Source organism: Falco naumanni, chromosome 3 (assembly GCF_017639655.2).
Source record: "Falco naumanni isolate bFalNau1 chromosome 3, bFalNau1.pat, whole genome shotgun sequence".
NCBI lineage: Eukaryota > Metazoa > Chordata > Aves > Falconiformes > Falconidae > Falco > Falco naumanni.
This window is the reverse complement of record NC_054056.1, coordinates 75481891-75504858: the sequence shown is the minus strand read 5'-3', so window position 1 is coordinate 75504858 and position 22968 is coordinate 75481891. Positions and strand designations below refer to the sequence as shown.

Sequence of the window (22968 nt, the reverse complement as noted above, 5' to 3'; positions counted from 1 at the left end):
TTCCATTGCTTTGGCCTACCTACAGTGTCTTCGACTTCTGTTTTCTTTTAAAATGGTAACCATTATTAGATGATGATGTTAGGTGGAGAGGCAGGTCCGTAAGAAACCCTACGACTAGCCTCTGAAGAACTTGAAAGATTTAGAGTAAGGCTTTGACTTGAGCTCCAGAACAAGGAGAAGCCACTCAAAGAGCATAAAGGACTGTCAACAAAAGCTAGTTTATGTTTGTGTCCTAGTGTATGTTTGGTAATGTATGCATACAATACCACTGCCTACCATTAACTAAATGTAATATTCTGTCACCCTCTAGTGGTGGGTCTAGACCACCATACTTCTGATAGTAGCGATTAAATATTTTCTCACTGCATGTCTAGTAGAACTTGTTGCATGTAGGAGATAGTAAGCTTCAATATTTGGTGGCCTGTGTGTACAGATTTTCAATTTTGGTCTCCACTGCCTATATCTGTATAATAATTGTATCCTATAACTTCATGCCAAAAAATTAGAGATGTAAATTGTCTGTGTTGGTTTTGGGCAGATTAATTAACTAAAGAGTTGAGTTTTTTTAATTATTTCTGTGCTCTTCTCGTTTGATAAGGCAAGAAAAAATTGACTGAATTTCAACCTGCAAAGTTAGGGAACATGACTGTGCATTTGAAGTTCATACTGGCTAATGAAATCTCTTATTTCTTAATTCCTAGTTTTACCAACAACAAAAGTCCTTTTCTAAGGCTGTCCAATGATGTACCGGACAGACGCAATGCCCATTCAAGCCTGTGAAAGCAGTAATTGTGCCTGAAATGATAGTATGACCTATGCGTGTATATATGTGTGTGTGTTTATATATATATACCCACCCACACCTTAGTATATTTCATATTAAAGTGGTATAACAGAGCCAAAATATTTGACATGACCTATTCCATTAGCTTCAGCAATACTTACAAAATCTGTGTTTCTGAACGAGCCTTAGAAAAAGCTGAAAGTGCAGTATGCTGAAGAACAGCATTTAATGGGTTCATTTATCAAGATCCCAGTAACTGATAATATTGATGCGTTTTACACTGATATTGGACAATTTGACTTCAGATCACATATGATTTAAAGTATCCTAAGCAACAGCAAAATACTTCGTCTGAAACTGAAGTGTTGTACTTTTCACTGGATCAGGAGGTAGTGAAACATATAGAAAGCTAATTGATAGCTTGAGACAACTGGAATGATTCCTTTTGATCACTTGGCAGATGCTCTCTCAGAGCTAAAGCAAGTGTTACTCATCTCTGGCCTGAGACCATACAATTCCTCTTAAGATAGTGTGGTATTTGAAGTATTAAACGATACTAACTATCTGATCTGTCTGTAATTTTATCAGTATGGGCCATGCATTCACCATTTATGTGTGAACTCAGCATTGCCCAATAATTAAATCAGTTCACTGTATCTTTGTTAAAGAGGTGTATGGCAGCATCTTTGCAGTCACAAATGGAATATAAGTATGTATGTCACAAAAAGTGCCACAAAGGCACTTTGATACTTCATCACCGGGAGGAATTGTTTAACTGATCTGCCTTTAGACACTTCAGGAGCAATTACCCCTGGTAGGACCAGATAGAGCCTGCCAGCTGCATCATGGAAAGGCAAGCTGTTTTTGTGAGGGAATGACGCTCTCAGTAAAACTTCAAGTTTCTCAAGAAAGAACACATCATGCACCTCCTGTAATGTGTAAAGAGCCTGTGACACTCAAAAGGAGGGACCTGACCATGCTGCTAATTAGTAAACCTTCCTCTGATTCTCTGAATTTCAGCAAACCTTCCAGTCTTTGCTCCTACACTTACGCGAGTACCCTAAAAATACAGCTGGGAAGAAGGGGGGAAATTTCTCATGCCATCATGAACATTAGTTCAGTGTTTTGAAAATAATACCAAAAAACTGGCAGATTTTGCGCCTACTTTCATGTTTCATCATATACTGTCTGTGGGTTTTTATGTTTGTATCTGAATCCTGCGAAGATACGTATAATACATATTGCACATGTGTACACCCACATGGGAACAGATCCAGGCTGATCCACAGAGGCAGAGATTTTCATTCATTTTATCATATTCATTTAATTGTCCTTAGTTTACTGGAGAAAACAATGGGGTTTTGCTAATAGAACTGCAGCTATTCTTAGGGAACATGAAGTTATCTTCCTCATCTTTCTCATAGCATATAATGAAGCAATTTCAGTAACGCGCGTGTCAGCGGATTGTTGGTGATGGTACATCCTTCAGAAAGAATACAAATAGACTTTACCGCCCCTGGAGTGCTGAGAGTAACATGAAACTTACTCTGACTTGTAAACTGAGCAAACATGACATGGAAATCACAGAATAAGGGCATATATGCATCTTTCAGTCCTTGTTTTGACAAAGTGACTTCTTTCTCCAGAGGGACATTTCTGCCATTTTTTTCCAGCATGTTTCACCTTTCACTGACTATTAATCCCAGTATGACTTAACTGCAAATTATGATTCCCACCTATAAGCTCATGGGAGTTAATTCTTAATTTTTTATCATCATCTATTTGAGCACACAGAGTTAGCACTTAGAAGATCTAAGAAAACAAGGGTATGGAAAATAACTTAACAAATTGAGTTTAAATCAAATGTAACAATTTATAAATATTATAAAAAGAGTATTATTAAAATTCACATTCATTAATGGAAAGTTTTTATTACTAGCAGCTTTAAGAAATCAGGGTAGACCAAAATGTTTTTGAAAATCTGTGCATTTTCTAATATTCTGTGCAGTATTCTTCCAGCTTTAGCAAAATAGCTTACCTGTGTCTGACACAGTTTAGCATTTATATAGACATCAGTTTTAGACAGAATTCTCAGAACTTTATGAACTGGATTAACAAAGGAAGTCTTGCTAAAGGTGAAATTGTTCGGAATTACGTTTCTGAATGCATGGCTCATGAAACATGTTTGATATGGGCTGGATAGCATGCCAGCATGGAATACTTCAGAATGAAGGTATGGGCACAGCAACTAGCACCTTTACTCAGTGCAATAGAACAACTGTGGATGGGGTTTAGCCTCTTCATGATGTTAGCTAACTAATAAAGCACTATTAGCAGTTATCAACATATATGGTAAAGGACACTGAAATTCTTATCCCTGGTTTGCAGCTGGGAAAACAAGGCATGTCAAAGATCACTGCAGACTTTTGCTGGAACCCACCCTCCTGAATCTTTTTTCAGCTAGGCCATCAGATTTTAGGACAATAGTAGCGGCTGTTTATGTGAATAGATGTTACAGGCTTGGTTGTCTTTGTTGTGTAGGTTATTAGGTCAGTGAATCCAGTTCCAAGTTTGGAAAAAGCAAAATGTCAGGCTAGGCCAGGAAACAGAGGAGCTAGCTTTTTTTTTTTTTTTTTTTTTAGAATGTTGAAGAGAAAAGTGTAAGGTAAAAGGGATTTTTTTTTCTCATGTAATAACCAAACTTCATTCCAAGGACAATTTTATGGTCCAGATTATGTGTTTCCCATGATGTGACTCTTAAACAGACTTCAGCAGGTAGAACAGCAGCGTCTTGCAGCTTCTAAGTATTGTCTGTGTTTTGTTTTTCTCAACAGAGCTACAGTGAACCTGTTGATGTCAAAGCCTCCCCACAACCTCAGATGATGAATTCAAAGCAGTCAGTGTTTCATGGGTCCACCCAGGCTCACTCTGCACTGTACCTCAGTTCCCACTACCAACAACAACCAGGAATGAATCCTCACATCACTGCCATGCATGCCAATATCCCCCGTAACATAGCACCCAAGCCTAACAACCAAATGCCAGTGACTGTTTCCATAGCAAACATGGCTGTGTCCCCACCGCCACCTCTTCAGATCAGCCCCCCACTGCACCAGCATCTCAACATCCAGCAGCACCAGCCAATTTCAATGCAGCAGCCCATCGGAAACCAGCTACCAATGCAGGTCCAGTCTGCTTTACATTCACCTACAATGCAGCAAGTAAGTTTGAGCTTTTCAGTTGTCTGGGGAAATATTTTTTTGGGGGGTGGGGGAGGGTGGGGGAAGTCATCCAGAAGTTGACGTGGTGAGGGAGATTTGGAGCTATGGATCAGCTTTAATTTTGCAGGGTTTGAAAACTGGGGTAGTATAGTCTGAGAGCTTAGTCTTTCAAGGGCAAGAACGAATGAATGGGTTTACCTAGATGATGGGAAACTTCAGTGGAACTGTTTGTGCTAGCAGCAATGTTCATCACTTTCTCCTGAACACTAGCCGTGTCTCCCCCCCAAACTTCGGAGGCATCCTTTAAATAGAAGTGTGTCCATAGATCCATCTGCAAATCTGGCAGTACCCTGAAATGTAAGTGATATGTTAAATCTTTAGGAAACATTTTACAAACAAAAGGCAGGCACGTCTAGAAAAAGATAGGATTATAGCTTGTGCTGTTATCCTGGTGCCGATTGTGACATGGAACAGTCAGAGGGAACATGAAGCGACACAGGGTGTGTTAAGCATGCTAGATGAAGTGAAAACAAAAATGTTAGCTTATTCTGTATTCATAACTTCATTTTGCCAGATAAATGTACCTTTTTTTTCTTCTTTTTTTCTTTTTTTTTTTTTCCTGGAAATAAGTGGGCTTTGCCCAGTATCCCGATATGGTGTCTTTTCTTCTTTTTTTTTTCCCCCTCATTCTGTGTTTTAGATAGCTGATGCTCAATACATTTCCTAGGAGTTTTTAATTAATGCAGGCCAACCATAGTATTGTGGGGTTTAGGCCCAGGTCTGTGGGATGTTAGAGCAGATTAACTCTGGTGATTTCATGAGAGAAAATTTCCTTTTGTATTGCATGAGATGTGACTATCAATTGTAAGATCTTGCTTTGCAAAGAGGCATTAGAATGAAAAAAAATTTGATGGAGTTGCAAGAATCTACAAAATTTGTATACACAAAACTTGTCAGTTCTGGTTGATAATACGTAGTCATGAACTTGCTGCATGTTTTGAATGTTTGTATAAATTCACCTTCGCTAACAAGGCATTTGCATTTGCTTTCCAAGCCAGAAACATTTCATCTCAAGATTGGTCTTTAGAGATGGAAATATCTGAACACAAAATATAGCTTCTAACTGAGAGAACAATTCAACAGGAAAAGAATTTTGCAAAGTGGGGCGCAGCAGGAGAAGATTTGAAAGCAATCTGGACTGATAAATTTACTTGTTCAGAAGGTAAACCAAGGAGTGCTTAGGATGATCTGGATCTTTTCAGAGACTTTGATCTTAGTCTCAAGAGTAATTTGGAGTAGTCAGACAGGAAGGAAAATTTGTAAAATGTTTACAACTTTTTCCTAGTCCAATTTTTCACCATCAGCATAAACAGACTTATGATCACACAGATGTGGAGTATCTTATTGTTGTGTATTTCTGAAGGTTTTCCTATTAGTTAGAAACCCAGCGTCCTGGTGTGAGCGTCCTGGGAGAGCCCATGCTTGAGCCTCAGAGAAACACAATAGTTAACCCCAAGCCTGGGCAGCTAGAATTAGCTAGAGGAAGTCCTACACAGGTGAGCCAGGAGAGTCTGTCTGGAGAGCCTATGCATGATGCAATCCTGGTGGAACCTGGAGGCTCAGAGCAATGAGAGACAAAGCAATGAACAGAGACTCAATGCAATACCCTGGTTCATTCAACAAACATGAAAAACGATATCTGTGACAGCAGCCTATTCAGATTGTGTAGTTATATTTCAGCAAGGTTTTATTGCAAAGTGATTCAGTCTTCCAAGTTCAGTTCATTTGCCAAGCTCAGTGTCAGTTGTACATTAGTTGTCCAGTGCAGAACTACAGAAAATCAAACCCCTTATGTCTTTCCAGTATCATTGATAGGTGTAATTTACTGAACAGATTTGAAAATCTGGCTTTATTTATTAATTAATAGTACTGTAGGGGCTAGCATAAGATGCAACACAGATGTTAGATACTTACATATGTATACATACAACATCACCATTATTATATGAATCTAAACACTTAGGCAGTATTCCAAACCATTATATACTACAAAAAAGGTAAGATAATACGAATCTTCTGTTGTTTTATTTTACCAAGTTGCACGCTTGTAGCGTATGGTGTGTGCATCAGTGGCTTGAGAGTACTTTCATTCATCTGTGAGCTGTTTGGCATGCAGTTGAGTTATTTCTCAAGAGAAATAACTTAAGAGAAAACACAGGATACTAGGTTGTAGAAAACAGGTGTCTAGAAGTCAAAATGTAGACCCACGATGATTCTTTTGCTTTACTAAGTACAAGTACAGTAAAGTAAAAAATGCTGTACCTCTGTGTTTCTGCTGACTACTGTTAAACTCATGAAAGGTTAGGTAAAATACTTTTTACCAACTTCTATTACTTAGTCAGAAAGGCTGATGCTTGTAATGAAGATACCAAGGTGAGGTATTTCTGAGCTTCACTCAAGGTGACAGGTGCTTATTACCTCTTGAAATGCTACACTGCCAATCTTAACAACATTTCTCTGAGCACTGTGGAACATCTGCAAACCAGTTTCTACCTCTTACACTCATGCTTTTATTTCAAAGTAACACAACTTTTGAGCTGTGGAAAATCTGTGTAATTTCACTTTGGAATATTTGTAATATTTTTTTTTATTTTATTTTATTTTTTAGTATACAACAGTTTACATAGTTTGTGAATTGAGTTTAAATATAGGATCCATTTCTTGTAAAAAGTGGTGTTGGCAGAGACAAAGCAAAAAGTATGCTAAATCTTACAGCAGCAGGTTTACTAACTACACCATGATTTGCCATGACAGAGCAGTGGTATCCTGTCTCGTCTCTTAGGTGTGACTCTTTCTAGTCATATTCAAGAAATTTTAGAAAAAACTATCCCCAGGATTTTTTACTGCATTAGAGCATGGAGGACAGGTTGGCTACCATGAGGCAAATACCAAGAAATCCAGAAACTATAACCTGAAAGTAAAGGCCTCTTTCTGACTTAGTTGTCAAAAAGCTCTGCTGTGCCCTCTGTTCAGAACTGAGCACTCTGCTGATCACAGAGCATGTTAAAGAGGCAAAGACATAGTGGGGGGGGGGAAAAGCAAGCCCTCCAAATGATGACAGCACAGACTCAACAGCAATGAGGACAAAGAAGAGGCATCACCCTGTATGTCTGGCCCGTGGTGCAGAGGGAAGGAGGACTCTGGATGCGAGGTGCAGTCTCCAGCAGCACGGTGTAGACCACTCTGCTACGTAAAGAGACAGCCAAGAAGAATGGGAAAACATGTAATCTGGTAAAGCAGAAGCCATAACTGCATTTAATTCAACTTTTTTTCACTTTGTCTTCCCTCAGCTGCTTGATTTCCTCCATGCTAAAGGTGTGGCCACCCTAAGCCTTTTCCAAAGACTCCAGCGGGCATCTAATTTATGTAAGCAGCAAGAACAGAAACTAATTAACATCCCACTCCCTACAGTGTGACTAGCAACAGGAGATATTTTCCTTTTTGGAAACCTCCCCACTGCTCAAACCAAACAGACTAATGTATTTTAAGAAAAAATAAGGTAAATTTTTTCATGTGATGCTGCAGCATGAAGCTTAATAGACAAGAGCAGGGTAAGTCTGCCAACAGCTTCCTAGCAGTCTTCTACTGCAGGCATTCGCAGACTCACCTGGCTGGACACCACCATTGCAAACAGACAGCTGTGCTGTAGACATGTTAAAAGCAGCTGTCATAGCTCCCACTGATGGTGGGTTCTGATTTTTTTCCCTTTTTTTCCCAGCATCCATCTGTGAAATATTTCGTGGCTTACTAGTGTGATGCTCAGTTGTAGCAGGCTCTGGAAATCCCTGCTCTGTACAGATCCCTCGCTTTAACACTGTGCCTCAGGGAGATTTGGTTACTCATTTTCTCCAGGAGAGGGAGGATAGTTTCTTATCAAAGACCATCTGGTATACCTGTAGGACTGCCAGATCCAAGAAAAATTACATAAAGATTGAGATTTCAGTCCTGGCAGGCAGGAACAGAGTTCTCCAAAACCACTGTGCATGAAATCCGCAAACTCTCCTTCTGTGTGTAACTTTGAGGAGGGACTGATGAGAACTGCTGACCTGTGGAGAGAGTTCTGCCCCCACTGCTGCCAGGACAATGTGCTGATCTTCATCAGCTCCGCAGGGAACAGCACGTCCTCCTCTGCTTCCAGAAGTCCTTGCCTGCATGTGTGCAGCTGCCAAACCAAGAGAGACTGCCAGCTGGAGAAGGGCAGACTCCTCCAGGAGTCCACAAAAACTACAGCACATCAAGAAGATCCGAAGTGCTGGTAGCCAAAAGTCCACAGTTACTGGACAATTTCTGTTAGCCTTAAAATCAGTTAATTCTGTGGAATACGCAGCTGATGCAATGCATCCAAATTGTTCTGAATGTACAAGGGAAAGTAAAATTTAAGTATTAGCATTTTGATCATATGCCTAGCATTAGTAAATATTTTAAAATTTATTTTAAACAATCTTCTCTATTTTCAGTTATCTAAATATTTTTTGTAACTTCTGAAAAGTAGACAAATTAGTCTCTTTTTCCTTTTTTTTCCAATACAGTTAATGAACAAATCAAACAATGGGCACTGCTGTAGACATTTGGGGTGCTCGTTTACAGTGTGAATGCTTTACACTTTAAAAACAGACCATTTAGTTCTACTCTGATACTTAAATTAAATACTGATTTTTATTATATTTAACTTCTATTTTTGAAATATACTGTATCTTTAAAAAATATTATTTTTTTTAAAGCCATGTTAAAGTTTTATTTTTTTAAAGTCTAAATCCAATGTGTAGCAGTTTTTCTTTCATCCACTTTTGACACACTGGAAAAATCACAGTAGATTAGAAGAGTGTGATTTTTCTTTCATTAGATGCTGAAGTGACCATTCTATCACTGTACAATTTTGTAACTGATACAGAGTTGCTTCTCTCCAGTCTGACTCTTAGGTTTGACATAGTATTTAATTATTACTTAGTTGGGATTAGATGGTCTGAATCTTAACCCTTGCCATTCAAATCAGCATGATTTCTCCAAAGTTCAGGCTAAAACAGTGTCTGAAGCTACAACCTTTTCTCTTGCAAAGTTGTTCTTTCCTTGCCCTACTCACACAGTCATTTGTGCTTTCTGAGCATACTCCACTCTTCAGCTCATTGTACTGTGCTGCTTTGTGTGGAACGTGATGAGACCAGGGATTCACTCCCTACCAAATATGCCCAGTCATTAAGGAACCCTTCTAAGTAGCCCTACTGCAAGCATCTCCTTCCCTGCCCAAAATCCTTCACCCAGGCATTGGGTGGGATGGTGAGTCCCATTACAATCTGTCCCACTTTGGTTCACAGGTAGTGCAAGCAAAACTAGACTCTTAATGTCTAGTAACCATGGCTGCAAGTGTATGCATAACAAAGAAGCAGAAGATTAATGTATGTCACTTTAAAAAAAAAAATAATAATAACTCATTTTGGTCTAGTTTTAGGTATTTCTTTTCCTTTAGAAAATAAATGTATACAGCAAGATGATTGCATAGCCTGCAAAAAATAATAGCCTCATTTTTTCTGGCATATATTATATACAGTAAACTCAGGGACCTGCTGTATTTGTCCAGATTTCTTCCTCTTTTTTGTTAAGCTTTGTCTTCGAATGAGGTCAAGAGAAAAAAAAAATCATTAATATCTGTCAACTTCCTTTATAACCTTAAGGAAAAATCTTTGTATGATATCACACAGACAGATTTTCAATTTCCTTGTGTAATAAACAGATGCTTTAGGATTTGGATGTAATTTAAAGGTTTAAAATATCACATTGAGATTGATGAATAAATCAGTTGTGAAGACAAAAACATTGATGCCTGTTGAAAATACCTCTCCAGACAGGCAGGAAATGAAATTAGTTCCCAGTAAAGTGTGGAGATGAGGATCACTGTTTAGTTCTGCTGCAGGCTTTTTAGGACTTGCTACAGTGGCACCATGAAACTGCTAGGGCTACAGAAATCTAATTAAAGAGCAAATGTCCCTCCTGACATCAAATTAATCTTTATCAAGTTCCCTATTTTTATTTCAATCTGGAACAAGAAAATGAAATTTAAAATTCTATGCATGTGGCAAAACAGTTGATGATTTTCTCTTGAGCATTACAATGCAAAAACATTCAGCATTGTTTAATTAGACCTCGAAGTACTCATTTTCTGAGCACTTTTATTTCATCATTGTTTGTTAAGGGCTTAGATAAATAATAAGCAAATATTTACTACAAGCCTGGTACAAGGCTGTCTCCTTCTGTTGTACAGATCTGTATTTCCAGAGCTTTTTCTGTTGATGAAAGAGCTGAAGTAATTATTGTTTACATCTGAAACAGCACCATACTTTATCAGTCCTTCATATTGAGTTCAGGTTTCTTTAATTACTTTGCCTTAACAAGCATGCTCTCCAACACCCACTTTGCTGGTATTCTGGTAACCCTTAGCCCCAGTGGGAATGCTGAGCTGCAGCAGCTCTGCTGCTTCTGGAGCTGGAACCTGGCTCAGATACCTCTGCACCATGTTAAAATTTATCATGTGAGCATGTCCTAAGAAACAGGCCCCAGTCCCAGGCAGTTATAAACTAAACAGACTTGCCAGGTGCTAGATGAAAGTGTTGTTACCCCTTATTTTGCAGATAGGAGAATTAAGTCTGGATCCGTGGTCCCAGCCTTAACATGAGAGGTATCAGTTCGGTCCAAGCACACATGCACGTGTGCTTTGCTGGAAGAGAGCCAAAGCAATTTGGCTGTGGTCACACAGAAAACCTGAAAAGATATGAGAATAAGTCACCACCCAGTTCCAAGCTGTCATTTAAACCACAGGACCACACTGTGACATCTAAGCTATTTATTTGTCCTAAGTCCAGAAGAAATGGAACAGACGCTGCACTGATGGTCTCTTCCTCTGATTTGGGAGAACTGTCCTTGCAGCATGAGTACTCGAGTCTGTGCCTGCTCACTTGCGTGCTTTGCTACAGCCCTGCTGGAGCTACTGGCCTCATAGCGTGTTTTTCTCATATATATGATTGTTTCATAAAGACCGATAAGAGATAACTCGGGGGCTTTGCTACCGAAGGTAAACCTGAGTGCCTGAGGGTAGGATGTGTTTCTGTGGTTAGTTTCCTCTTATAGATAAATTAGAAAGGCCTTATGGGTGATGTTTTGTATAAAAATTATGACGGTGATATAAAACCCCCATTTTTCTGCCTTCTAATTACACAAAACTCCGATGAAAGCCATTGGGAGGTCTGCTCAGAGTTTCCTTTGGATCTGTTGCAGGCATGGGGATTGTTTAGGCAGCCTGATGTCTAGGTGAAAAGGCAGTGTACAGAGCATGGGTGTTACGCATGGATGGGTTTTATTTTCCCTTATTAGCAGGACAACATATAAGTTAAATGACAACTAGATATAGAATTCAGCTGTGAACTTGCCCACTACTAATATTCTGTTCCTTGGAGTCACCAGGGACAAAGTCAGACTTCAAAGAGCATTTGAGGTACTGAAGTGTGACTCGGGATATTCTCTGTACGGAAAAGATTATTGAAGAAAGTTGCACTCATTTATGGCCTAGGCTAAAATTTGTGATCAGGAGGCGTGGGGTGAGGTGACAGTGTACACAAGAGGCACAGCAGGGCAGAACACCCGCGGGACCTCTGGGGAAGAGCCAGGGTGCAATGCACCAAGAAAGAGGGATGTGAAGAGGAAAGTGACATGTTACATGTGAAGGAAGCTGATTTCTGCGGCTGGGGAGCTGGGGGAGGGGGGCGGAGCAGGTGAAAACTCCGAATACTCATTTATCTGGATCAAAGGTAGCATGGCTGACTTGCTAAGCCTGCAGAAATAAAACCCAGATCTCCACAAAATTTCTGTCTTAATAAAGGCTGTGGACAGGAAGCGATCATGCATCATGGACTAGAATTTAAAACTAAAAGCTATGAGCTTTAATTCCATTCTATATGTGGACTTCAGCCAGAAGGAGTGGGGTTTCAAACTGGGTACCTTGGGTCGAGTTTAGTTTCTGATTTAACAGCTACACATCCAGTTAACTTCAGTGGGAATTGTATGCCCTTGCCCCAGGAAGGAGTTTGGTGTGTGTTTTTTTTCAACAGACATCAATTGCTTTCAGACAGCATTCCCATACTTTTACCCAATGTAGTTCTTCTAACTTTACAGGAACATGATGTACATTTATACAGGGTGAACCAGATACAGTAGCCTTGAAATTTCAGTTGTTCCACTGGTTTTGAAACACAATATTTAAACATTTTCGTATATCAAAAGAGCTAAAAATTATTATGACTTCAGATGACAGATATTTCAGGAAGCAGGTTAGATGTCTCTTTGTAACTTCCACTTTTGTTCCTTGTCTTCTTGGTTTCAAAAAGCAAGTTATTCTTTGCTACTTTCACTACATTAGTCCAACAACTGTTAAAAAGCTTTGGTTGAATTTCTGTTTAGTTGAGAGAGAAGTACAAATAAAAGAAGCAGCAGATGGTCCCTTTGTGACTGAATGAAGAAAAAGGGTTTTGAGAACAATATGTGAATAGGTGTAGTCTAATAAAACAGTCAGCCACCTGCTGCCTACATCCTTCAAAAAGATTCAGTTGCATATTCTGGGAATTAATGACTAGTGTGTATCCTTACGTTTAATCTAAATGGAAGCTCTAAGGAGCAAAAAGACCTTTTTGCCACAGTGCTGATTGAGTTGTTCTCTTGGTTTTGAATTGTTTCTGCTCTTTCCCTTTTAGTTCCATCCTGTGAACTGTGCAATAGCTAACAACAATTTGGCAGTGTTTCCTTTCTCAAACCAAAGAAAGATTTTAAAACTTAGAAAGTGCCTACACATATTTTTTTTTTCTATTTGAAGTTTGATAACCTAAAGTACACCTGGAAAAGTATTCTACCATTTCACAGTATGGGATTTTTTCTAATGCACCCAACCTGTTGCTTGGTTTCCGTATATTGTAATGTACTTGCTTTCTCCTCTAGGGATTTACTCTTCAGCCTGACTATCAGAATATCATCAATCCAACATCAACAGCTGCACAAGTTGTTACCCAAGCAATGGAGTATGTTCGTTCAGGGTGCAGAAATCCTCCAGCACAGACTGTGGACTGGAATAATGACTACTGCAGTAATGGGTAAGCAGCCAGTGAATGCCACCTTGTGTTGAGGAACGTTCATGACACAAATATCTGCTAGAGAATTTGGCAACAACTTTATTGCCTGTTTCCATACAGTATTTCAGAAGTGCATCTCTGATGGCACTGTATTTATTCAGCAGTTATCTGTTGTGGGAGAACAATTTTTCAATACATACGTTTATTAGACATTGTTGTCACCTTATCACAGCAGATACCCTTTGGTCTTAGAGAACTTCGATTCCTTAGAAAATCAGAACTGAAATCTCAAGTAAAAGGTGTAGGAAAGATGTTTTAAGATCATTACCTCCTACTTGAGAGGCAAACGGCATGAACTGTTTCCTCCAAATATGCCATTGCTGAGGAGAGCTTGCTGTCAGTGAAAACTACTTTGGGTCATGAAAACCCAAATCAGTGAGATGCAGGGGTGATGCATGGGATACAAGATACATGGAAAAGAATGGCATGAAGATCACATGACTGTAACCAAAACCAAAACACCATACCTGTAGGAACTCTATGACTCTGCCATAAGGTTAGTAGCCCCTTCAAACCCTAAGCTCCTCTGCAGCATGGTTTGTGTGGACCCATGTAACTGTCCCCAAAACTGTCTAGAAACGTTTAAGACTCTGAACAGAAGGTATCTTTTGAGTTTTAAATTATAGCTATTGTGCCTTGTGAACATGCTCATCAGCCTAACCTCCCCTTGACCCTGTCATGAATCCCTCAAGACAATGGCAGATAAAAGCTCTCGGTTGCTACCACAGTGTCAACTCTAACCCAGACAAATGAACACAAAGCAGAATTAAAGACCAGTTTCACCCATTACATTTGATCAGACTAAGAAATTCACTTGCATTATTGTTTTAAAGTTGTTTTTGTTTCTGGAACTCAAACGAACTGAACAAAAATCTTTTCTGGTTACTAGTTGAGAACACCACCTTGACCAGGACCTGCTGACACTGTGGCAGGCTTTAACTAGCCTGCAAAGCAGCATCACTTTCCCCTGTACCTATCACTGTTGCCCCATGACTTGCCCACTTATTCAGTGGAACAGTCTTGCTCCTGTGCTGTACCACCATAATGTCTTGATCTGTGCTGCAGGCCCTCGTAGGAGCCTGCCCAGCCCACAGACCTTTATACCCACTTACACCGAGCTCTGAATAGACTGTCCTCTGTCAAACAAGCCATAATCACCTGTGGCTTTGATTCCTGGTCTCTTCTGGAAAAAACAATGTGCAAACACTCCCAGCAGTGCCCTCTTGGTGCCCACTAGGCATAACTTTCCATCAGCAGAAGCTTTCTCTGAGCAGACCCTGTACATACTGTGTAGATATGCCTGTGTGAATCTGTGTGCATGGATTTAACCTGTCTTTGCTATGGCACTGGCATAAACTGCTCTGTGCTGCTCTTGGACTGCAAACAAAGTAAACTCTAAAGCTGTGGAAGAACATAAGTGGTGCCTGGGTTTTGGTGAGGAAGCAGGAGATTAAGAGTAAAGCCTCTCCCAGAAAAACTCTGCAGTGTGAACCAAGCCCCATCAGTGATGCTTCTTCTGCTTTACATTATATGTTTTTTCTGACTTCTACAGACTGTTCCAATTTAGAAACCAGTAAATGACTTCTTTTGCTCTGAACTGCTATGCTTCAGTTGAAGCTGGAACCCAGCAAGAACAGAATGTAAAAGTGTGCCAGACATAGTGCGTTGGTGGAAGGTCTCCTGTAGAGCCTAGTCTCCAGCAGAGAGCTAGTCTACTTGGCTTTGCCAGAAGCTTCTGTGTTCCCTTCCATGTGCTTACCTGAACCTGCCAACCATCATTTTTTGGCTATGGCTCTACTACTAGATAAAATAGGTCAGAGATGTCAGTTGCTGGCACCCATGTTCATGTAACTAAGCTCTCCTGCCCTCTAAGGAAGTGGGCACATCTTTAAGGTGCTGATGGAGTATCATTGGGAGACCTGTGCTAAACTGTCAGCTGTACCTACGTGGTTTGCGAGGGAGGGATAGTCAGTGCTACCAGCCCACTACTGCAGGTTGTCCCAAACCAGGGCTTAAACCCACGTGCCGGTCCTGTGTAGTTTAGAGCTAGATGAGGTCTCCGGGTAGCTACATGCCACTATAGCACTAAGATTTTTCTTTTTATTACTCTGGTAATGCAGCCATACTTCAGTGATATGCTTGGAATGAATGACATGCAGTAGGGTTGTGGGGTTTTTTTTGGAAGAACAGGACAAAAAAAATGACAATTTTTTTAAAAAATCACCTTTGTTCTTCTTCTCTTTGAACAGGGGCATGCAGAGGGACAAAGCACTGTACCTTACCTGAAAATCTGAAACACCTCTCCTTTCCACTGAGGAATGCAGGGGAGTCTTTTCATCATGGATTGCTTTATGCAGTCAAGGCAGTTCTGCATTTTATTAGGAAATACAAGTTGCTAAGCACTTAGGACTATTTGAGCTTGTGGGTCACCCACTCTGGAAAAAATAGTCTTGCTTCTTTCATTTTCTCCTCTCCCCACCCTCCCCCCCCAAAAAAATTTTTTTTCTCTTGCTTCCTCCTTTTCCATCCCTACCCTGAGATCCTTTAACGGACATTGCTTTTCTTCTTCCCTGAAGGAAACTTGGACCATTCAGATTTTATGTTGGTTTTTGCTGTGAAGTGCTGCGATAGTAACTGCCTTAGCAACTGTAGATGTCTCGGATAAAAGTCCTGGATTTTCCATTGGTTTTTCATAATGGGTGTTTATATGAAACTACTAAAGACTTTTTAAATGGCTTGATGTAGCAGTCATAGCAAGTTTGTAAATAGCATCTATGTTACACTCTCCTAGAGTATAAAATGTGAATGTTTTTTGTAGCTAATTGTAATTGAAACTGGCTCATTCCAGTTTATTGATTTCACAATAAGGGTTAAATTGGCAAACATTCATATTTTTACTTCATTTTTAAACAACTGACTAATAGTTCTATATTTTCAAAGTATTTGGAGAAAAAAAAAGTAAAATATTCCCAAATGATATTAATTAAAAATATTGGCTTTGTTGCATGAAATAAACACAAAAAACTAGGGAAAAAAACTAATGTTGATAAAGAGCAACACATTTATTTTGTACTGCCTAAAAAATGCTTCTTTTTTTTAAAGAAAATCACTTTATGTGTACTGGTTAGTAAATGTCATTTAAGTCCTTTTATGTATAAAACTGCCAAATGCTTACCTGATATTTTATTAGATGCAGAAACAGATTGGAGACAGCTAAATTATAACCTTTACATATGGCTATGTATTATTGTTTCTTCATACTGTGTCTGTATTTAATCTTTTTTATGGAACCTGTTGCGCCTATTTATGAAATAATAAATATAGGTGTTTGTAAGTAAATTTGTTAGCATTTTAAAGAAGTTTCTTTGACGCTTTAACTTTTGCTGGCACAAATTGTTCACAACTGATGTGAATATTTTATTTAGTTTTTACAGTGACATATATAAGACCAAACCTGCTTTACTGGCAGAAAATGAAGGTAACCAATACTTATTTCTCTATTTCTTTGGTTGTTAAGCGAAAATTAAAAAAAAAAAAAAATAAAAAGGCATTTTAGGTAGTTCCCCTTTTAAAGCATTGTAGCAGGAAGTTGCCCAAAACTAAGACTTGAACCAACAAAACTAACTGAATAAAACTGCATAATGCTGCTTCTTGGAACTTCATCAGTTTTGGTTAATTAGTCAAGTGGAATAAAAACATTACCAACAGAAATATTACCAAATATGATTCAGCTATGTTATTATACATTCAAAATGTCCTACAGAGTTTTAAGGACTGTATCACAAATACATCCTAAAGTGAAAGGTAAGTTCACAGCCACAGGGAAAGGGATAAACAAACAAACAAGCAAACAAAAGAAGGTATTTTGTCAATGTTTTGGATCAGGGATAGCTCTGAAAATACATTTCTGGAGGATTTCATCCCAAATGCCTGTCCAATTAATGGAGATTACTACTGATTTGTATTTTCTGTGTGAAATAAAGAAAGCAACTCGGATAAAATTAAAATTATGCAGTGCCACTGATTTTTCTTTAAAAACAAAACAGAAACAAAGGCATGCTTGGTTTTGAACGATTTCAGGCAATGTACAATCGGAATCACTTGGCATGTAATAACTAATAAATAATGCAGATCAGATGTGATTACTCAAATGACTGTAGCTGAGAGCTCTAATTTTCCTGTCTTGAAACTGTATGAGAATTTGTGATTAAATTCACAGTTTATTGTTTGTCTGTTTAGTACTTTAGAAATATACCAGCACTACTAATTACCCAATGTCTTCTATTTATTATATTATAGTAAACTACATTTTCCATTCATATTAATTCTAAAGTGAGAACATAATTACTGGGGACAAGAAAAATCAGCTTTGATTTTGACAGGCAGTTTTTCTTTTTCTTTTATGGAAAAGAACTGTGTTATCTTCATTTCTTTTAGAGCAGGTGCGCAGTCACATAAAGTTGTTAATTTCGGTATCCATGCGGAGTTCAAAATACAAGAAAACTTTAATGTAAATAAAAAAAATACATCATGAATAAAATACTTATTCTGTATGAACCTCTGGCTATTTGTTGTCTCTCAGTCTGTAAGAAGGGAAGCCTGCGTTGTGTTTACCATACAGCACCCTACCCAGCCAGTGCTTTGTGTGTGGTTCTGTGCCTGGGTCCTGTTCCAACAGGGTAGCTACGCTGGAGGAGCAGCAGTTTTGGCCAGGGTTATGCTGATGCCACTTTGTTGCAAGGGAAAGATCCCACTTCCACACGTAAATGTCAGTTTCTTGTCTGGCCTTTGGAAAAAAGCAATGGTTGCCGGTCAAGGGCAGTCTGCTATTTGTTTCCAGCTGTGTATTGGCAGACACAACTTGTCCATGGATGGAGCCTAGCAGGTTGACATCTTCTTGTAAGCAGGTGAAACTCCACTGGAGTTCATGAGGGTACGCCCCGTTCTTCACTGAAGTGCTGTGGCTTAGGCACCAGAATAACACACATACCCGAGCCACTGGTTGTAAGTCACCATCTGTCATAATGACAATAATGAGAAAGCACACAGGAATGAAACAACCTACACGCTGAAGCAACACAGTAACAGCAAGTAAATATGATAAAGACATTTTTCAAAGTGATAGTAACCAGGGAAATAATGTCTTCCAGTAATTGAAATTAATTTTTTTTTTCAATTATTTTTTTACAGTGGTAGGCAAAAAGAAAGGTTAGCAACATATGCACTCTGTAAGATGTAAATCCCATTTGGCTGCCCCAAGGTAAGCAGAGGTTTTGAAAAGGAAAGGCTCTTCAAGTTTACTGCTGCTCTCAGTGTGCCCCGTTCTGGCAATGTGAGTCCCAGTCTCTATCACCAAACCCATGGGGGTCTGAGCAGAAATCCCATCCAGCTGCTGCCTCTGACCCAAAGAAGCTCTTCAAAGGGACCTGCTATAGGATTCTGTCCCCCACATTCACCCACAGGCAGTAAGTAATGTATTCATGGAGGGCCCCAGCCATTCACAATGAAATGTAATGTATTCGTGCCCACTTCTCTCTCTCTCTCACCGAATTGATCTCACTGCTCCTGATTCCAGCGGCGTCTCCGCCAAACATTCCCTGCAAGGCTTCGCCGTAAACAGGAAATCCGACAATAAGAACTCATTACTGGAAGGCAAAACATGCTTTTGCCACCTTCCTCAAGCTTCTGAGACTTAATCTCAACCTGAACTACCATCTCCAAGACTGTATCTGCCTGTTTCTTACCTGATCCTGTAAACATGGCAGACCTAGAGAGATCTCCTTCTGTGCTCTGGGGAAACACAGTAGGTAAAAAAATCCTTGTTTTGCACACGCTGTGAGAAGGAACTAAAGAGCTGTATGTAACCCATACAGGAATTACTCCCCAGAACTCCCATTGATAGGTAGATAGATATAGATATAGAGATACAGATACAGGTACAGGTGTACATAGATAGACAGACAGATATACAACCATTGCCCTGTTAATTATTTACCTGGTGTCTTCAAGTCCTTTTATGTTTAAATAAAATATTATTTAGTGAGTATAGCAGTGTGCTGGCAGTGCTGCCGGAGGTGCTGAGCACCTTGGAGAACAGGAGGTGCTTTGTGTCAGGTCTTGCAGGCAGCATTTGCTTTCCTTTGCAAAGTCATGTATTTTATTATTACCCAGCAGCACTTTAAATCACAACTCAAATGTAGTTCTTATTCCACCAACAAGAGGACAAGTGAGAACAATGACTTGTAACATTTCAGAGTCTGTCACAGTTACTGCCTAATTAGAGAAACCCACCAGCAAATGTGCATCTGCATGGATCCTGCAACTGTCATCATTTCACATTCTATTAAGGGCTCTCTGCGATAGACACTTTACAATGAAATTTTGTTCAGGCTAATACCAAGCTGGCAAACATGTAATTGGCTAGCAAATAAAATAAGAGAGGAAAAAAAAGAAAGAGAAGAAGGGGAAAAGAAAAGGAAACCTTCCTATTTGGAAAACAAGGTGTGTGCAAAAATCAACAGTATACTGCAGAGAAGATCCTTACCTTCTGACAATTGTGTGTTTACAACGAGTCTGAGCATAATTGCTCTGATGGGCTGTCAAGGAAAAGATTAATTTGGCAAAGATTAGTATTGACTTGCTGTTTATTAAGGCTTTTAAACAGCTGTATCTGGCAACATTCCTGTAAGTGCCTGTCATGTCTGAAAATCAGGCTCGCACCCGGGTGCTTGCCAGCTGTTGCTAAACAATCTTACCACTTTGAGTATCTTTCTCCAGGCCAAACAGCAAGAGCAAAGTACTGCCAAATGAGTCTCTCTTGTCCTGTCACTTTTGGGGGGATCGGAGAGCTCAGATGTCAGTTGATGGCTCGATGGCTGAGCTGATAGCAGCTGCCGGGAGCCGGCAGAGTGGTTAGAGAGGTGCTACACCAACCCGTCCCCCACGCCAAGGGAAGGGTGCTGCTGTTAGTCACCTCACCAACACACAAAACCACAGCTTGCAACTGCTGTAACACAAAGGGGTTTTAAACCCCTTAGCTCCTGCCATCAAGTCAAAGTTTGATAGGAGGCAGAACTCCAGAGAGAGTGGTTCATCCTCCCTGGGCTCTGATGGGTAAAGCCAACAAGCTAGAGGGGTGTGTGAAAGTACAGCAGACACCATTAATCTTTATAAAATGAGCCAACATTTCCTTCTATGATTTTTCCCCCCAGACTGCTGAGAAACAAAAGTTATAAAAGCGCTGCACACAAAATACCCTAGGTCAATGGAAACCTGTAAAAGGAAAGATGTCAGCTGTTATTTTTGTTATGTTACTTAAAACATTTCAGCTTGCATTGTGGGCTTTAGTAGCGAGCTCAGAAACAAATAATACCAATGGAAAGAAGGATAAACAAACGGCTGCAGCTAAACGCCAATACAAATAGCCATGTGTTACAATTAAAGTTGATTTGGCCTTTCAAATAGAAGTCTGATTTTCTGGGATTAATCTCGACCTTTTCAAGTTGCATTAGGCTGAAATAAGTTGTCAGAACAGATGTGAATTTTGTTTGCAGAGAACAATTGTAATCCAGTAACCCTTAGAACACCAGTGTTTCCCAGACCGCCAGCCAGCTGAGCAGTGAGGATGCGGTCGGCAGATACTGAGTGCACACAGCAGGCAGAACCAGAAGACTCGTGGCCATGTCCAGAGGCTGGAAGTTTAGGTCAGAAAATTTCAAACTGGAAGTGAAGTCCTTTTCCCTTTAATTCTGAATTTACCAAGCAGCATGGTGGATGCACAACCACTTGAAAAAAAGATGTTAGAACAAAAAAGGATACCTTTGTAAAACATGTGTTCTTTAGCTAAATCAAACCTATAAGTAGTTGATATTCCATGCGCCGCTGTTTCATGGAAGGCTGGGCACATATTTTATAATGCAGAAGTCTCTGAAGGCTCCAAGAATCACATGTTTCAGATGCTACTCTAAACTAGCTTTCTAAGAAGTTTTCCTTACAATCTGCACAGCTCTAGTACTTTAAAAAAAAAAAAAGAAAAAAAAAAAGAAAAAAAAAAGAAAAGAAAAGAAAAGAAAAGAAAAAGAAAGAAAAAGAAAATCTCTACTGAATAATAAGCTTCTCATACTTTGATACATCAAGTCTAGAACTTCCCAGGTCTATGCACAGCATATATGCTGATCTGGTGTTCCCAAGAAGCTTGGTTTCAGTGGAAGTAAAAAGGTCCAAAGCCTTTCCAGTATGGGCTGAGGGCTGAGGGCAGGGGCAGAGGGGCTGTTCCCCTTACCATGCCAGCAAAGCAACTGTGCCAGGGTAAGCCCTCTGCAGACGCAAAGTCCACAGGTTGCTTTCGTAACACTGACTTTCTTCACAGTGAAACACAGACCCATGTTTATGTCATCAGTGCAGTCATATTGTTAAATACTGAAGATGCAAGAAAGATTTTTCCTGCTCTCTACATAGCATGGCTTTGATAGAAACATGAAGTTCCAAAGTTCATTCAAAAGCATGTCATCACTTGAATAAATAAGGCTGATGCCCTAATTAGTAGAGAAAGCCTTCATGTTTTGATATCTACTTCTGTTCAGAGTTCTGAAATAATGAGCTGAGCCTCTCCACTCCTCTGGCATACAAGCATGTGTTACATGGTTTTGTTAAAGAGATGAATATGAAAGGAGGTAAGTGATGTACCCAGGGACAAGAGTAATTTATAGGAAAAGTAGCTGAGATCTGAGAGTTCTGAAAAACAGTCTTCTGCTTTAGTCAGAAATAAAGTTCAAAAACTGTGAAGCAGTGCTAAGATCCACAAGGACAACATTAACTCAGGTGAGATTTTACAAACAACAAGTAGGGGGAGGTTTCCAGGTTTTATTTGTCTTTAGCAGTTTTCCACTTTTAAGTCATAAGTGTACAGTCAAGTATTATTTTCAAACTTAACTGTAAACTTTATAAAGATTAAAATAACAAGAGAGAGATGTCTGAGTAATCTCTGGCTTCATGTTGCTGGAATTTTTGATTAAAATTTCAAAGCTTGTGAGACTGGAATTTTGACTATACTGTTCATACCCCTCAGACTTCTTTATGTCTCTCTCTGTTTTTGCAGAATTTCTCCCTAGACTTCAACAAAGTCCTTTACCTGTCTGACTTTCTGCGTCAGCTTTAACAAAGCACCATACATATACTTACACCTGCACACTGAGGAGACTCATGGCAGTGGGACGGGGCTGTCCTGCACCTGAGTCCCCAGCAGAAGTTGCCCTCTGCAAACAGACTGAAGATAGTCAATGAGATCCTGGCAGGAAGGTCATGCTTCTGCAGTACATGGGTGATAGATTTTCAAGGCTGAGTACTTCTCAACTCTCCAGAGAGAATTTTTTTGAGAACAATTTGATCAAAAGCCAGAAACAGAGCATCCTGTCTTCTTGTACTGTTGTCACCTTTGGACTGGGAAGGAACCTGAGCCCAGAGGTGAGAGCATTTCCAAAAGTGATCCCAGGATAAGGAAAATATTGACATATTGGAGTAAATCCAGTGGAGGCCACCACGACTGTCAGGGGCTGGAGCACAGGGTGCAGGTGGACAGGCTGAGAGTGCTGGATCTGGTTAGTCTCAAGGAGAGGAATCCAAGGGGAGCTCTTACTGCAGCGTGTAACTGCCTAGGGCGTCTTTATAAACACAGAGCCTGTAGAGGATTTAGAGGACTGTATGAAAAATTTATTTGTAAAAAGGTTGTAATGATTGT

General features: G+C 39.7%; 1 protein-coding gene across 2 annotated transcripts in view; it reads left to right on the top strand.

Annotated features, from left to right (window-relative positions):
- The window catches only part of TOX (thymocyte selection associated high mobility group box), a 226513-nt gene extending 208724 nt beyond the window's left edge, over nucleotides 1-17789 (top strand). For both annotated transcript variants that reach the window (XM_040588381.1, XM_040588380.1), the window contains exons 7-9: nucleotides 3619-4005; nucleotides 13042-13193; nucleotides 15482-17789. In XM_040588381.1, coding sequence (XP_040444315.1) covers nucleotides 3619-4005; nucleotides 13042-13193; nucleotides 15482-15518 — 576 coding nt within the window. In that variant the 3' untranslated portion in view covers nucleotides 15519-17789. The remainder of the gene's footprint in view (nucleotides 1-3618; nucleotides 4006-13041; nucleotides 13194-15481) is intronic.
- Nucleotides 17790-22968: the final 5179 nt, after the last annotated feature.